Source organism: Electrona antarctica (assembly GCF_951216825.1).
Source record: "Electrona antarctica genome assembly, chromosome: 2".
NCBI classification, from domain to species: Eukaryota; Metazoa; Chordata; class Actinopteri; order Myctophiformes; family Myctophidae; genus Electrona; species Electrona antarctica.
Genome location: NC_136807.1, coordinates 48151374 through 48167498, shown reverse-complemented (window position 1 = coordinate 48167498; position 16125 = coordinate 48151374). Strand labels below are relative to the sequence as shown.

The 16125-nt window shown below is 44.2% G+C and overlaps 1 protein-coding gene across 1 annotated transcript in view; it reads right to left on the bottom strand.

Moving 5' to 3' along the window:
• Window positions 1-498: 498 nt before the first annotated feature.
• Window positions 499-16125, bottom strand: part of pkp1a (plakophilin 1a) — a 33700-nt gene continuing 18073 nt past the window's right edge. The window contains exons 5-15 of the mRNA XM_079493703.1: window positions 15435-15564; window positions 13564-13771; window positions 12877-13045; window positions 10831-10948; window positions 8028-8201; window positions 6530-6703; window positions 5201-5354; window positions 4495-4681; window positions 2804-2888; window positions 1521-1620; window positions 499-1249 (exon numbers count right to left, since the gene is read on the bottom strand). Coding sequence (XP_079349829.1) covers window positions 1546-1620; window positions 2804-2888; window positions 4495-4681; window positions 5201-5354; window positions 6530-6703; window positions 8028-8201; window positions 10831-10948; window positions 12877-13045; window positions 13564-13771; window positions 15435-15564 — 1474 coding nt within the window. The 3' untranslated portion in view covers window positions 499-1249; window positions 1521-1545. The remainder of the gene's footprint in view (window positions 1250-1520; window positions 1621-2803; window positions 2889-4494; window positions 4682-5200; window positions 5355-6529; window positions 6704-8027; window positions 8202-10830; window positions 10949-12876; window positions 13046-13563; window positions 13772-15434; window positions 15565-16125) is intronic.

The following is a 16125-nucleotide window of genomic DNA, read 5'->3' as shown; positions in this document are numbered from 1 at the left end:
ATATGTTGATCCTTACCCATCCATCCTTCCTCTTCGATGTCTCCCTTTTGACTGATACCTGTCCATTCAAACTCTAGACGGGCCTGCCCCAAAGTTATTAGTGCAGCCGCGCTCGGCAGCCGGTGAAAACTAGAGTTCTCAACAGGCCCGAAAATTAAGGCCCAGCCCTACCTGGGCCCTCATCAAACCCTGTACACTCAAGAATATGTCCCCGCTACCACCCTTAGATCTCCATACCTGTTCTGACATTCCATAATGTTGATCTGACCTCATTAAACCCTGTACACTCACGACATGCTCCTTATATGGCCAGTACAGAATTCATTCCGTGTTGATCTGACCCCCCCATGCCAAAGCGCCAGCGCTCACCCAGCAGTCTGCCGTCAACGAGGCGGATGCGTGCATGTGTGCTTCTTACTGGTATAAGGAGCTCTGAGAGCTTCCTGCTGCTGTCTTTCCTTTCTGTATATCATTCCTGCACTTCTGAATTGTGAATCGTCTCCCTTTCTTTCTTTCTTTCTTTCTTTAAATCCTTTAAGTCTCTTTGTGTTGCACTCTTTTAGATCCACGGAATCAAGCGTTCAACCATTAAGAAACATTTAAGCTAGATATCGCAGTAGTAAGAAATGAATAAGAAATGAATACCGGTAAATGTTTAAACTGCAAAGCAAACCGAGTCAAGTACTGCGGAGGCATGGCGAGGCGGGGCTATGAGGAAAAGGGTCCTTAGAAGGACAGTTTTACCGACGATGAATTTGAATACTCACGATGCAAGAGGTTGTCTGCAGGTAGCTTTGCCCACGCAGACACCATTCAGCAACATCTTTTCAATCCGTCCTGGTTGTATTATGACTTCCACACCTTCTTTTAACACTGGTTTTCATCACAAGCGTGCTTTAGCCTAATTTATAACAACCGTGTCACTCGCCGGAAACAAGACGATTTTCAAGCTGACAACGCAACGCAATTAAATGAGGCTTTATACTTTCCGTGCACACTCACCACTATGTACAATGACAAATACACAGATATGTCCGAATCAATTATGTACATTACGCTATAATAAAAAACAACACTTGGCAAGCCTCAAGATTGGTCGCGTCAATAAAAGCTCTCTTTCATCTACAGTATATAATTTACAGCATTTACGATGTATCATAATTGGCAGGTACTTTCAATAAGGCGATAAGTGATGAATGAAGGCGATTATTGCGCTCTCCTCATGGCACGGGCGCATCCACCGCAGTATCTAAACATGATGGAGCAAGGAGAGACAGACAGACAGACAGACAGACAGACAGACAGACAGACAGACAGACAGACAGACAGACAGACAGACAGACAGACAGACAGACAGACAGACAGACAGACAGACAGACAGACAGACAGACAGACAGACAGACAGACAGACAGACAGACAGAGGGGGTTGATAAAGACAGCTTTGAGGTCAATTCAAGACAGTGACATCATGCTAATATTATATTTAACTGTGTGGTCCCAGGACGAGAGCTTTCAGTACCTCTGCGTGTAATGATGACGATGACTCATTCGATGACCTGTATTGACTTGTGTGCTGCTGTGGTAGCGTCGTTGACGAACAGAGCCTTGGCCATCCCCAGCTGCACATGTTTAAAATAGAAAAGCAGACAAGGGTTCAACCATTAAGAAACATTTAAGCTAGATAAAGCAGACGGACATATGCACGCACACATGTTTAATTTTTCTAACCAGATTACATCCATAACCTGTTTTTGAGGGGCGCTATAGCCCCTCATCGTCTGGCTTTCAGACATGATGACGTCATATGGCAGCCAAGTCTATGGACGAAAAGTCGAAAAGTGGTGTGTGCTGACATCATCATATTTGGACAAGTTGCTATGGCCAGATTTAGCCCAATGAGTGTTTTTCTGCAAAACTAATGCTTGGAATGGATTCAGCATCATGAAAACCCCCTAGTTTGACATGTCACATGTTACTTAAAGCATAAGGAAATTTAGAAAATATTGCCTTATAATAGGATGTCAATGGTGGCCACACTGTACAGGCCAATTTCAACACTTTCCCCTCAGACAATTCGAGGCAACTTTTTTTCTGTTATTCAGGATATATTGAAGATGCAAAATCAGCTGAGTTTAGTTTTTTTGCAATTAGATTGAGGTTGACCCTGTATTTTCCATAGCTTTCCTGTACTAGATGGGCTATTTCCAGGCACGTGACACCATTGTACGACAAAGTATGAGCATTTCCGCTATAGTCTGAAAACCCACCTTTTCAGACTCCATCGTGGCCCGTAGCACTTACCCTACCCCCTTAGATAGCACTTCTTGTAGACTTAAGATAGCATTCGATACAGACTTATAGCACGTTATGTAGACAGCGCTAGAATTGCATTGTATATAGTCATAGCACTTCATAGTACATATGTATAGCATAGTATATTCCACTGTTACGTTCTTAGCTTACGCATGTTTCATGATAACTACTTTTTATGCATGTAATGTATTGCCATGCTTTTTGTTCTTGCTTAATGTAAATCGCTCTGGATTAAGAGCGTCTGCTAAATGCCTAAATTGTAAATTGTAAATGATTAATCTCTCTTCTTCTCACCCTTCACTGTCCCTCAGCAACTAACAGACGAGTGAGGAATGAGAACCAGTCTCACAGGATTCCTGCGGGACTGTTTCTGTGCCCAGAGTGTGGGTGGGGCAGTGGGGAGGAGGGGGGGAGAGGGCCAGGAACGTGCCCACACAAACCCTACCTACCTAATCACCTAGACACGCACGCTGCTGCAAGTTGTGTTACCTTTTTTAGAGTCCCCTGCAAACTCTTCTCGTGCCATATGCTGTAGAGCAGTAATGCCGCTGCTTTACTGCCTTTAGGATAAGTTCTGAAGAATGAAAACATACAGTAGGGGTCAGAGGTCAGAGAGGAAAGGGTTACTGCCTTTAGGATAAGTTCTGAAGAATGAAAACATACAGTAGGGGTCAGAGAGGAAAGGGTTACTGCCTTTAGGATAAGTTCTGAAGAATGAAAACATACAGTAGGGGTCAGAGAGGAAAGGGTTACTGCCTTTAGGATAAGTTCTGAAGAATGAAAACATACAGTAGGGGTCAGAGAGGAAAGGGGCGGGACGGGACAGAATGATATTGTGTTTCTGTATAAACAAACAAGAAATCGGTGATATGTTACAAGAATGTTGCTATAGAGCGTCGCAGTCCCGCCCCCTACCAGGGACCAGGAAATGATTCTCCGTTCATTTTCCTCATAGACATTTCAGAAAGTATTTATTTAAAGACGTTTACGCCGCGGACAAAGCCAACTCGAGTCGTGACAAATCATGACAACAAACAAAATTTTTGGGTCAGAAAAAATAATTAGAAAGAAGAAAAAAACGGCATTTTACAACACTTTTTTGTTGTTTTTCTTCTTTGTAATTATTTGTTTGGTCCAAAATATTGTTTGTGTTGTCATGAGTTGTCACGACTCGAGTTGGCTTTGTCCGTGGCGTAACCGTCTTTAAATAAATACTTTTTGAAATGTCTATGGGAAAAATGCATTGGGATTCATTTCCTGGTCCATGGTAGGGGGCGGGACTGCGACGCTCTATAGAGTGGCATTTTAAATACGAACCAAATTACCAATTTATCATAATTGCCACTCTTGCACATTGTCATTATGCACACTGTCGTGGAATTCTGGATCAACCAGCAATCGAGGAACCAGGAGTCGAGACAATGTCTAGGTGGTGATGGTTATTCTATATGTACACGATATCATGGATAGAAGTACAGTAGCACTCAGGTCGGTGGTACGGTAGTTCTGCCAAGGAGCACAACACAGGGATCAGCTGAAGCTGCTTCAAAGACAAGCTGAACCATAGCACGGCAGGCTGGAACCAAAACAATACCATCCGACCTAGTGGAGACATCTAGGGCTCCATTTTCGTCACCGTTAAACCCCTTATCCCTAAACTTCTTTGCCTTTTTTTACATTTTGAAAAATAGTTCAGCTAGCCTCTACATTGACATGTTGTGTGCTTGTAGACTGGCCATTTTAACTATTCAAAAATGTTTCGCAAAATAGTCAAAAAAAGGCAAAGAAGTTTAGGGATAAGGGGTTTAGCGGTGACGAAAATGGAGCCCCTAGGCTCTTACAAGCTACCAGATATTATAATGTATCATATAAGTACTATAAGTGATGGTAAATTATAAAGGTTAGTTATAAACAACTCTGTCTGTCTGTCTGTCTGTCTGTCTATCCTTCTACCTGTTTATATATACAGTGTATGAAATTGGTGCTAGATTTTGTTTCTTTTTAAATATGACATAACTCAATATAACACATTCTGGTGAGTATTGGTATTACAATGTTCGGTTCCACTTTACAGTAGCTTGTAGGGGTCGCAGCATTAAGCTACCATAACGTTGCGGCAGGTTGTTGCACTGGACTGCCACTACCAAAACACACTGTTGAAGTTACGGGTCACGTCTTACTCGTTTCCGCTGATGTCGGTCAGCTTCGTCACCAGCTCGTTGGTGATGATCTTCCTGCTGACCTCGGGGTCGACGGGCAGCAGGCTGCGCACCGTGTAACACGTGGCCGCGATGGTGTCGTCACTCTTGCCCATCTCTTTGGCGCCGGCGGACAGGCGAGTGGCCAGGTCCGGGAGGAGCTGCCGCGCTGATGGACAGGAGGAGACACACAGACACGCACACGCGCACACACACACACACACACACAGACACACACACACACACACACACACACACACGTGCGCACACACGCACACGCACACACACACAGAACTTGAAAATTTTATATTTAGAATTTCCTGAAAAATGAACATTTTGGAGTTAGGTGGATTCTTTCCAACAGCATATACAGTATATAGCACATTGGTTGGATATTCAAAAAAATGCACATCTACAAGCTCAAAATCGTGAAAAGCTTCACTTTTTTAAAATTATATTATGGAAGAAAATGAACTTCTCCACAATATTATATATTTTTTGAGAAGGACCTGTATATCCAAATAATGCAAAACATTGTTTAACTCAAATCTTAGGCTACAATATATCTGTAGGTCATAAAGAAGTCTCATGAAAAATGTGGTGCTTTTATATCCACTTCGTTAACGGTCATTGTGCTAAGCAACCTAACTAACGGTAATTTTGCTAAGCAACCTGACTACATACATACCCAGGGAGAGCTGGAGGCTGCCGGTCCGGGACAGGTTTCCCATCAGGGACATAGCGGTCTTCTGCAGGCCCTGGTTGGGGGACTGGATGAGAGGGGTGATGTAATGCATAGCCCCCAGCTTCTGAACCATCACCTGGCTCATGGCATTGGACCCCTGGAAGGTGAAGCAAACCCAGGACGGGTGACAGGCCAGGTCATTTTCTCCTTCATAGTTACTGTAGTGGTCTACATCAGCGGTTCCCAAAGTGGGGTCCGCGGACCCCTAGGGGTACGCGACGCATAGCCAGGGGGTACCCGAAATAATTCCCCAATTTCTTTTTTTTAAACTTTTTTTAACATTAAAATTATGTTTATCTACGTGGTCATTTCTGCCAAGTTGCGCAATAAACTTATTATTTGTGGTGTTCATTGTGTTTCTCCCATGTTTGCTTTGGGCCAATAGCTGACATGATTACTAAAACTACAACATCAGTCAACCTGTCGTGACCCCAAACAGTAACAGCAGGACGCATGCTGCAGAAACAACAAAAAGACTCAGGACACTTGAAAGGTTTCTGCGGCCGCTTCAGATGAGGGGGTACCTGGAAAAATGTCTACCCCAACCTACCTGGTCCAAAAAAGTTTGGGAACCCCTGGTCTACATAACAAGGTACATCAGAAGCTATTCTGTAACAAATGTGCAATCAATGCAATTTTCAAATGTTTTACTCTAAACAACAGTCTGGCCACACACGACTAGTTATCACACTATCTGTCTCCCTCTCAAACCTCCATACACAAAAGGACTGCAACGGTCGATATCATCTTAGCAGTTATTCTACTGTGCTTGTACATCTGAGCTTGTAGATCTGTGTTGATCCGTTTAATGAATTACCCGGATATGTGGATTATTCGAGTAACACATTTCTGGGTAATTCCTTAACGTATCATCACAGATCTACAAGTTCAGATGTACAAGCACGGATACAACAACACAGCCCAAAATGTGACGGTGTTGCGAGCTTGTAGATCAGTACATTTTCTGTGATTTTGAAAAAGCTTTTTTTTTTTTTTTGTTATCGATTAAACGTATTAGTTGTATTAACCCATTCTGGGCGGGAACCCCTTTTGGTGTTTTAACTAAGCATTATGTTATACTTTAGCTATTGAAAAATAGCAGATCTACAAGCTCATAGCGCGCCACCGAGTGGCGCGCTACGAGCTTGTAGGTCTGCTATTTTTGAAAAAATCGTGAAAATGCGGCACACATCTTAGAATATATATTCTTTCAGAGCGAACGTTTTTTTTATTTCGACGTCAGGCCTAAATGGGTTCATTGTTGCCTCTCACCGGTCCGTGGGTGGCAGTGAGGTTCTGCAGGGCTCCACAGCAGGCCTCCAACGTGGCGTCTTTCTGGGAAGAGCCGATCAGTGTCAGGTAGGTCTTCAGTGCCTTAGGATGGCACAGCCAGTTAACGCCCGTCGGGTTCTTAGTGTCTTCAGGGTCCTCCAAGTCCACCTTAATCTGAGAGGAGAGGAGAGGAGAGGTCAGGTGGCATCAACGCTTCGGGATTTAGTCAAGACATTGGAAGTGTTTTTAATAATAATAATGCAAACTGTACGGTAAATATGAAATTTGAAAGCATGAAAGTGCATTGTTATTTGTGACTAAATTTGACTGAGGGACTGCCATTGAATTTTTTTGAATTTTCGTTTTTTGACGAAAATTCGTCATATGAAAGCAGGGAATCATAGCTTCAAATTTGACCAACCAGTTTTGGAGATATGGCTTATAGAGTAATGTCTTGCAGAAAACAGCGAGTTGAGAAAACAGGCTTGAAAGGTTCACTTTTGTGGACTCTAGCATTACACCTAGCTACATGTTTAAGCATTTATTTCATATTTACATGTCGATTTCAGCTCTGACACTTATTTCAGACATGCTCTAGTATGTGAAGAGTCTGCATGTGCTATAAACTCATTAAGGGGGAAAAAAAGTTTTTCTCCTCTGGTGAAAAGCTGGAATTTGCGCGATGGCAGGCTCTCAGTCAAATCTGGTCACATTTGTGCTAAAGCAATTCCACAACTGGTGTGCTAGATTAGAAGAAGGCAAAAGGATAAATGACATACTCCTACTACTCCGTGTGGCCAAAGTACCCGAAGAGGCTTTACATGGGGGCATAAGAAAACAACAAAGAAAAACAACTTTATTGGGGGGGAAAACACTAAGAAAAGGCTAAGACTAAGGAATAAAATCAATAGAAACTGTAGCCTGGGAATACCATATTGAAGAAGTGGGTTTTGAGGGCGGTTTTGAAGGTTTGATGGGACTTCTCTGAGTGTCGGGGGAGTGCATTCAACAGTGTTGGGGCAGAAAAAGCAAGAGTTCTACAGTATATGGCCCTAGGTATGGTACTTGGTCCTAGGGCATTCACTTCTAGTCATTTTTAATAGTTTACTAGTTGCCTAGTTTACTAGTCGACTAGTCAACTATAGTTGTTTAACTACCTATTATGTAAAAAATAAAATAAACCTTTTTTTTTTTTTTTTTTTTTGGAAATAAATATTTGTACATTGAAAAACTGTGTACATGGTGACTATAACTATAATCTACCTGATCTTGAGGCCTACAAAATCGGGAAAAAAATAAAAAATAAAAAGATAAACTTTTTTTTTTTTTTCCCTTATCAACTAGTCAACTAGTACCAACAAGGTCGACTAGTGGGTTTACTAGTCGACTAGTAAACTAGTCGACTAGTTGCTTAATGCCCTACTTGGTCCGTCACCAGGCCTGAGGGAGTGGAAGGGGACATGGCATTTTGATTTGATAAAACCCTGTGATTTCTCACCTCTTTGGGGATCTTGCTGCTCTTGGCACTGAAGCAGCCGACGGTGCCGAGGGTCTTTTTCACCAGTCCGGCTCCGGTGTCTTCAGGTGGATAATACTTTGCAAAGCACTCGGGGGACTCGACCTCCAACTGGTAGGTCAGGTTATGGAGGATGCATGCACAGTTCTCCACAGACTATACATGGAGGAGAGGAGAGGACAGGAGAGGGGCGGACAGGAGATTAATGACTTTAATATAAGAATGCATGTGGTTTCAATTCTAGAAACCACACCACTAACCCGTTGTGACTGTCATAAAATTACAACAATCCGTAGATGTTTTTGAATTCCCACGGTAAGACGAATCATCCCTGGAATCTGGATGCAGGCTAGACAAACTCCAGTGCACCTCCAGTCAGGTGTCAACTAAACAGCATGTTTATTTAGCACTCATCAAACAACACTGTTTCATTATGCCAGCATGTGGCTGTGTTTTAACCTGTTTTCAGAACGGAGCCTGTATTAGCAAGTGCTGGATTCAAATGAGAAAATGATACATTACAAACACAATTCTGTATTGAGAAAGAACTCATGCTTAACCACTTTCAAACTTGTGTCCCTATTTCGGGCGTATTATAGGCCCGAAATCACTGTTAGTGATTTTTCAAAAAAATTCAAATAATTTCAAAATGTCCACAATCTTCAAAAAATAGCAGATCTACAAGCTTACAGTGTGAATGATTGCTCATATCGTTGGGAGGTTGTAGCTATTTTAAGTATATATAGGGCTTATGTGGTTATGGTAAGTTCTCAGGCTAATCTTAATTTCCCTCTAGGCAGGTATGGACTATAGGTTCACTACTGCACTGTCTTACTACTAGGTTATGTTTTTATTTGGTTCGGGTTTTTCAGACACGCTTTTCTAGCTTGTGGCAGAATGCTAAGAAGAAAAAAACTACAGCTATATGTCATCTGCTCAATTTGTTTTATGATTATTAGGGGGGGGTCATGGAGCATGTTAGGCATCTTAAATGCATGCTAGGTTGGAACTGGAATCCCAGTCAACTATGTAGAGAGACAGACAATGCACACATGTTGTGTGTGTACAGTGCATGTGTTTGTTTTTGCAGTCAGATGGGAGGGCATTCGTGTACTCTATGGCCTCGGGGCATGTCCTATGAGGAGAGATCATGTGAGAGAGAATGCAGAGCGAACACATTCTGAGGTGCATCGATCCACAACAACAGCTAGGAGGGGTTTGTTATGAGATCACAGCTGCTGTTCTGGCCTCCGTCCACAGCCAATTATTCCTTTTAACCTACCCTATATCAGTGATCAGAGATCAGTGAAGTGAGCCACCAAATAATTGGCAAGAGTTTATTGATAATATAAAGCAAAATCCTGCGTTTTGGGGCCAAACAAATAATTAGAAAGAAGAAAAAAAGGGCAGACACTTTTTTTTTGTTTTTCTTCTTTCTAATTGTCTATGGAAAAATGAATGGGAAATTCTCTTCTGGTGCCCTCGACGTTCTGAAAGGGGGCGGGTCTGCGACGCTCTATAACGACATGGCGTAGTAGGACGATAGAGAAGGAGCTCCAGCAACAGCATCAGAGCTGGGGGACCACAGAGAAGATGGCCAAAGACAGATGCATCAGAGCTGGGGGACCACAGAGAAGATGGCCAAAGACAGATGCAAGTGGAGAAACATTGGTGCTTCCCTATATGCGCCAGCCGGCGGAATGGGGATAAGAAAGTATAAGTAAGTAAGCTGTGTAAATGCACGCGGCCCACCCATCTGATCACTTCACACGACAGCGTTTGAGATTTTAAAGTAGGCCCTGATCCAAAAAAAAGTTTTGGCACTGCTCTCCTAGTCCTTAGTTGAACGGGGTTCCCCAGGGCTCTATCCTAGGCCTGCTCCTTTCATGCCTCAACACCAAATCTCTTTGCTGAAAATAGCCCATCTGTCACGCAACATGTTGGTAGCTTGTAGATCGGCTATTTTTGCAGAATGTTTGCCTCAGAATAGTGAAGCAAGGTTTCATGTGGGGGCATTGGGGCAGGGGGCAGTGACTCAGGGGTAGAGTGGCCGCACAGGAACCAGAAGGTTCCCAGTTCGAACCCGGGCTCCCCCATGCAGAGTTGGGGGTGTCGAAGTGTCCTTGAGCAAGACACTGAACCCCTAATTGCGCCTGATGAGCTGGTTGGTGCATTGCATGGTTTCCTCTGCCATCGGTGTATGAATGTGTGTGTGAACAATCTATGTAAAGCGCCATGGCTAAAAGTGCTATATGAATGCAAGATGTACTGTACCATGTTGTAGTTTGTGAAAAGAAAAGGACATTTAGTGAGACACTGCATACCGGTATAGTCCTTTAAAGTTGAAATCACTACAAAGGCAAAACAGCCAATCTGTCACTGCAGTAATTACATGGCATTACGCTTCACATAGTTAACCATTATAGATTCACTTTACAGGTTACATAACCTAATTAGACTAACTGCCTACGGCTACTGTATGACTACTGAAGAATTAGCTTTAGCACACAAAGTGCAATATGTATACATACACGTTTACAATCCTCCATTTGGTTACATTTGTACACTCTGAAGGACCTTGTATAGATCTGCCATTCTGTCACCAAATATCCACCCCAGAATAGAGTTCAAGCGGTTTAACTATCACTATTCTCCAACACACACGTGTGATAGTTGGAGATAGGCTGGAGGGAGTTGGTTTGGGTGTGGAGCGGAGTGTAGAGCGATGCTGGCTGTCTGACGTGAGACCTCGTGGGTTTCTCAGACTAGGTGTGGACTTTATTACCTTGTCATCTGGATTCTCTTCTGCCACACAAGACTCCACGTAGCTCATGATGGAGTCGATGAGACCACGGCAAACTCTCATGGCCTGTCTCTCCTTCATCTGTGCACAGCTCAGGTTCCTGCGCACGCACACGCACACAAACACGCATGCACACACACAATTGTATTACTATTCTTGTGAGGATATCAAAGTTTTTTTTTACGTCAAATTTGTACATTTTTAACCCTCATCATAAAGCCCAAAAAGCTACAAGCTCACAACGTGTCATGCTGGGATGTGTTTTTGAGATTGTAGATGGGCTATTTTCAGTGCACGCTACACACACACAACCATAAAAAGCGGAGAATAAATTGTCCTCACATTATCTACAGTATTTCTCAAATTCTACTATACTTGCGGGAACATTTGGCCCTAACAAGTGTAGCGATACAAGTACACACACAGCACAAGGCAGTTCGATTTCCAATGGTTTGCTCAACAAAGGCACACAGACTGTCACTGGAGTGATCATACGACAGGGTGTCCTAGGGGTTCAAAGGGTACTATACTGGGGACAGGGTGTCCTAGGGGTTCAAAGCGTACTAAACTGGGGACAGGGTGTCCTAGGGGTTCAAAGCGTACTAAACTGGGGACAGGGTGTCCTAGGGGTTCAAAGGGTACTATACTGGGGACAGGGTGTCCTAGGGGTTCAAAGTGTACTATACTGGGGACAGGGTGTCCTAGGGGTTCAAAGGGTACTATACTGGGGACAGGGTGTCCTAGGGGTTCAAAGGGTACTATACTGGGGACAGGGTGTCCTAGGGGTTCAAAGGGTACTATACTGGGGACAGAGTGTCCTAGGGGTTCAAAGGGTACTATACTGGGGACAGGGTGTCCTAGGGGTTCAAAGGGTACTATACTGGGGACAGAGTGTCCTAGGGGTTCAAAGGGTACTATACTGGGGACAGAGTGTCCTAGGGGTTCAAAGGGTACTATACTGGGGACAGGGTGTCCTAGGGGTTCAAAGGGTACTATACTGGGGACAGGGTGTCCTAGGGGTTCAAAGGGTACTATACTGGGGACAGGGTGTCCTAGGGGTTCAAAGGGTACTATACTGGGGACAGGGTGTCCTAGGGCAGGGGTTCTCAACCCGTGGGTCGCGACCCCTCGGGGGTCGCCAAATTATTTTGGGGGGTCCCCAAATTATTTAAAAAAAAAGTATTTTTTTTCTTTTTGCAACTGAATGGCTGGAAAGTGGAAATAAAGAGTTTACATATAATACACATAGTACATGCATACACCTTCCCTAATGATTATATCTGGTTTCAGTATTTATTTATGGTGTATTGTCTCTATTATTAAGGTTATTGTAGCAGTCAATTTATATTGGGGGTCGGGAGGGGGCGGGGCGGGGGTCCCGAGACATTGCCAAAGCATTTCCGGGGGTCCCCGGCCAAAAAGGTTGAGAACCCCTGTCCTAGGGGTTCAAAGGGTACTATACTGGGGACAGAGTGTCCTAGGGGTTCAAAGGGTACTATACTGGGGACAGGGTGTCCTAGGGGTTCAAAGGGTACTATACTGGGGACAGGGTGTCCTAGGGGTTCAAAGGGTACTATACTGGGGACAGGGTGTCCTAGGGGTTCAAAGCGTACTATACTGAAGACAGGGTGTCCTAGGGGTTCAAAGGGTACTATACTGGGGACAGGGTGTCCTAGGGGTTCAAAGGGTACTATACTGAAGACAGGGTGTCCTAGGGGTTCAAAGGGTACTATACTGAAGACAGGGTGTCCTAGGGGTTCAAAGGGTACTATACTGAAGACAGGGTGTCCTAGGGGTTCAAAGGGTACTATACTGAAGACAGGGTGTCCTAGGGGTTCAAAGGGTACTATACTGGGGACAGGGTGTCCTAGGGGTTCAAAGGGTACTATACTGAAGACAGGGTGTCCTAGGGGTTCAAAGCGTACTATACTGAGGACAGGGTGTCCTAGGGGTTCAAAGGGTACTATACTGGGGACAGGGTGTCCTAGGGGTTCAAAGGGTACTATACTGGGGACAGGGTGTCCTCACCGTAGGCATCCAGTGGCGCTGAAGTAGACGTCAGGGTGGATGTTGTTGTTGGCGCTGCTGTCTGACCAGCAGGTGAACGGCACCACCACACTCTCCGTCAGCACAGGCAGGGCTGACGCTATCAGCTCCTCCTTGAGTTCATCGGCCGAGGACAGGTTCCACAGCAGACCTGACGCACAATAATATACCATTTAGGCATTCAGCAGACGCTCTTAATCCAGGGGGATTTAACAGTAGGCAAGGGAAACACAAGGTAATACGTCAAATGCATAGAAATAGTAATCTAGGGTTTTAGGCAAACCAAAATAACCTATCATCAGTCTAAGCAGAGACACACACAGGTGGCTGCAGGCCCATAATTATATTAAGGAGCACTGAATCAAGTAAGAGTAAACAGTTAATTTTTAAAAGAAATGGCTGGCGAGGTTCTGCGCTGTGTGGAGCTCACATTTCTAGTCTACTATCGTCTTAACCACTACATACTTTACTGACCGGGGTCACCCAGTTGTCCTCACTTGGCCCCCCTCCTATTCCCAAAACAAACCAAATCTCTTTGTCAATCTACAAGCTCACAAAGCGTCACAAATCAGCCGCTGTACTTTCACCGAATGTTTGCCTGTTATGAATAGGGACTAAAAAACAAACCAAAAAACACAGAAATATTGAGCTCTCGCTGATTTTCTCTACCTGTGAGTTGCCTCTGGGTCTCCGTGGAGTCCGTCTCCTTCAGGAGCTTCAGGGCCGAGGCGATGCCTCCAGCCTGCTGGACCTCCAGCTTGTTGGTCTGGTTCCTGAACACCAGGTTCCTCAGGGCGGCCGAGGCACTCTGGCTCACGTCAGCGTTGGGGCTCTGCAGCAGGGCCACCAGCAAGGGGATGCCTCCGAGCTCCAGGACCTGTGGAGGGGCGTGCACGGAGAAAGCACCGGGTAAGATTTTAACAGAATTAAAAGCAAGTGGAAGGCACTCCGGGAAAACAGCGCTTCAATACCCATAAAAATCGAAACGTACATACTTTAGTGAAATGTGTGTAATATTCGCCGTCGGGCAGAAACCTTGAATGTCCAAAACGTTTAGGGGAATTGAAAAAAGTAGGTATTGCGAACGCAGTGAGCACTAACTATGAGACCTAGCAGAACATGTCTGTCTGTGTGTGTGTCTGTGTGTCACGCTGTAACACCACCTGCCCGCCACCAGAGGGCGCAGCTGTATCACAAAAAAAAAAACACACACACAAAACTTAACTTTAAAAAAAAAAACTTAAAAAAAAAACTTAAAAAGAAAAAAAACACACAAAACTTAAAAAAACTTTAAAAGAAAAAAACACACGCACACACACATACACACACTACAAAATAACTTTAAAAAAAATAACTTAAAACATTTTTACTTAAAAATAACTTAAAAAAACACGAAAAAAAAAGAAAAAAGAAAAAGAGAACTAAAAAAAAACCTTAAAAAAGTACGTAATTTATTCTAATTGTTGTTATTGCAATTTGCGAGCTGCGTTCGCTTCCCACGTTCACGCGTCTTACTTGTTATATAGTTACAAGCTTTTGTTAATACTACTAAAACATACAGACACACTTTAGGCATTTCATTACAGATGGAAACATTCTAAAAAATTGCAAAAAAACCCAAAAAGCTGATCTATGATACATCCAGATCTATTGTGAGCTTGTAGAGCAGCTACATATTCCCCATTCTTCAGTGTGACACTGTCATAAAACAAATTTGGCACGTCCCTCTGCTTCCAGCCATGGTCACAGACAGGCCATGAAGATAGACAAGATAAATAAGGTCCTCCCCATTCCCTCAGGGAAAGGATGTACAAAAGGATCAACATGAAGCACAGGGGGTTGCAATTCTATACACAGTTCTGTTGTGTAGCACTTGCCCGCCTAGCCTCGACGACCTTGCAGGCTTATGCAAAGGCTAAAATATGCAGCTTAGATAACATGTTATGACGTTATTATAGACAGATGCCGGGTCATTATTGATGTGGCGTTCTATAGCATCCTATAGTGTTTAAAGTTTCAACACCGATCTTAATTGACTTATGATCCTGACCTAGATGACTATTTCGATGCATTTGTATATGTGTATATGTATATATATACACATGTGTATATGTATTGTTCTTGCTTATTGTAAATCGCTCTGGATTTACAGCATTCATTGGTGCGTGCGTGCGTGGGTGCGTGCGTGCATGGGTGCGTGCGTCTGTGCGTGCGTGCGTCTGTGCGTGCGTGCGTGCGTCTGTGCGTGCGTGGGTGCGTGCGTCTGTGCGTGCGTCTGTGCGTGCGTGCGTCTGTGCGTGCGTCTGTGCGTGCGTGGGTGCGTGCGTCTGTGCGTGCGTGCGTGGGTCTGTGCGTGCGTGCGTGGGTGCGTGCGTCTGTGCGTGCGTGGGTCTGTGCGTGCGTGCGTGGGTGCGTGCGTCTGTGCGTGCGTGGGTCTGTGCGTGCGTGCGTGGGTGCGTGCGTCTGTGCGTGCGTGGGTGCGTGCGTCTGTGCGTGCGTGGGTGCGTGCGTCTGTGCGTGCGTGGGTGCGTGCTGCCGACCTCCTCTTTGGGGGGCTCCTCCTTGAAGGTGGCGTGCTGGATGAAAGACGCCCCACACAGCTGGTAGTTCTCCTCGGCATGAGAGAGGAACTCCACGGCCTCCTTCAGGGACAGGTCTGACATGTTCACCCTGCACACACAATTTACCATTTAGGCATTTAGCAGACGCTCTTAACCCATTTTAACCTGAGATCAGATTCTAAAAATGTCTTCTACATCCTGACAGTTTTCTGAAAAAGCTATGTTTCTATATGTCAGTCGTTCTTCGATTTTTCAAAAATAGCAGACCTACAAGCTCGTAGCGCGCCACTCGGTGGCGCGCTATGAGCTTGTAGATCTGCTATTTTTCAATAGCTAAAGCATAATGCTAACACCAAAAGGGGTTCCCGCCCAAAATGGGTTAATCCAGAGCGATTTACAGTCATCATGAATCATACGTAAATAAGAACCTAACAGTGGAATATCTATATAATGAAACTATGCATATACACTATAAAGTGCTATGTCTATACATAAAATGCTATTTAAGTTACATAAGTTGAGCCTTTGCATATGCCTGTAAGGTCGTCGAGGCTAGGGCAAGTGCTAAGGCAAGTGCTATGGGCTAAGATGGAGTGAGCTGCTATACAAATACTTTACGGTCAATTAAAGGTCTTTATACACCCGTTTTAAAAACCTTGATGGAAGGTGC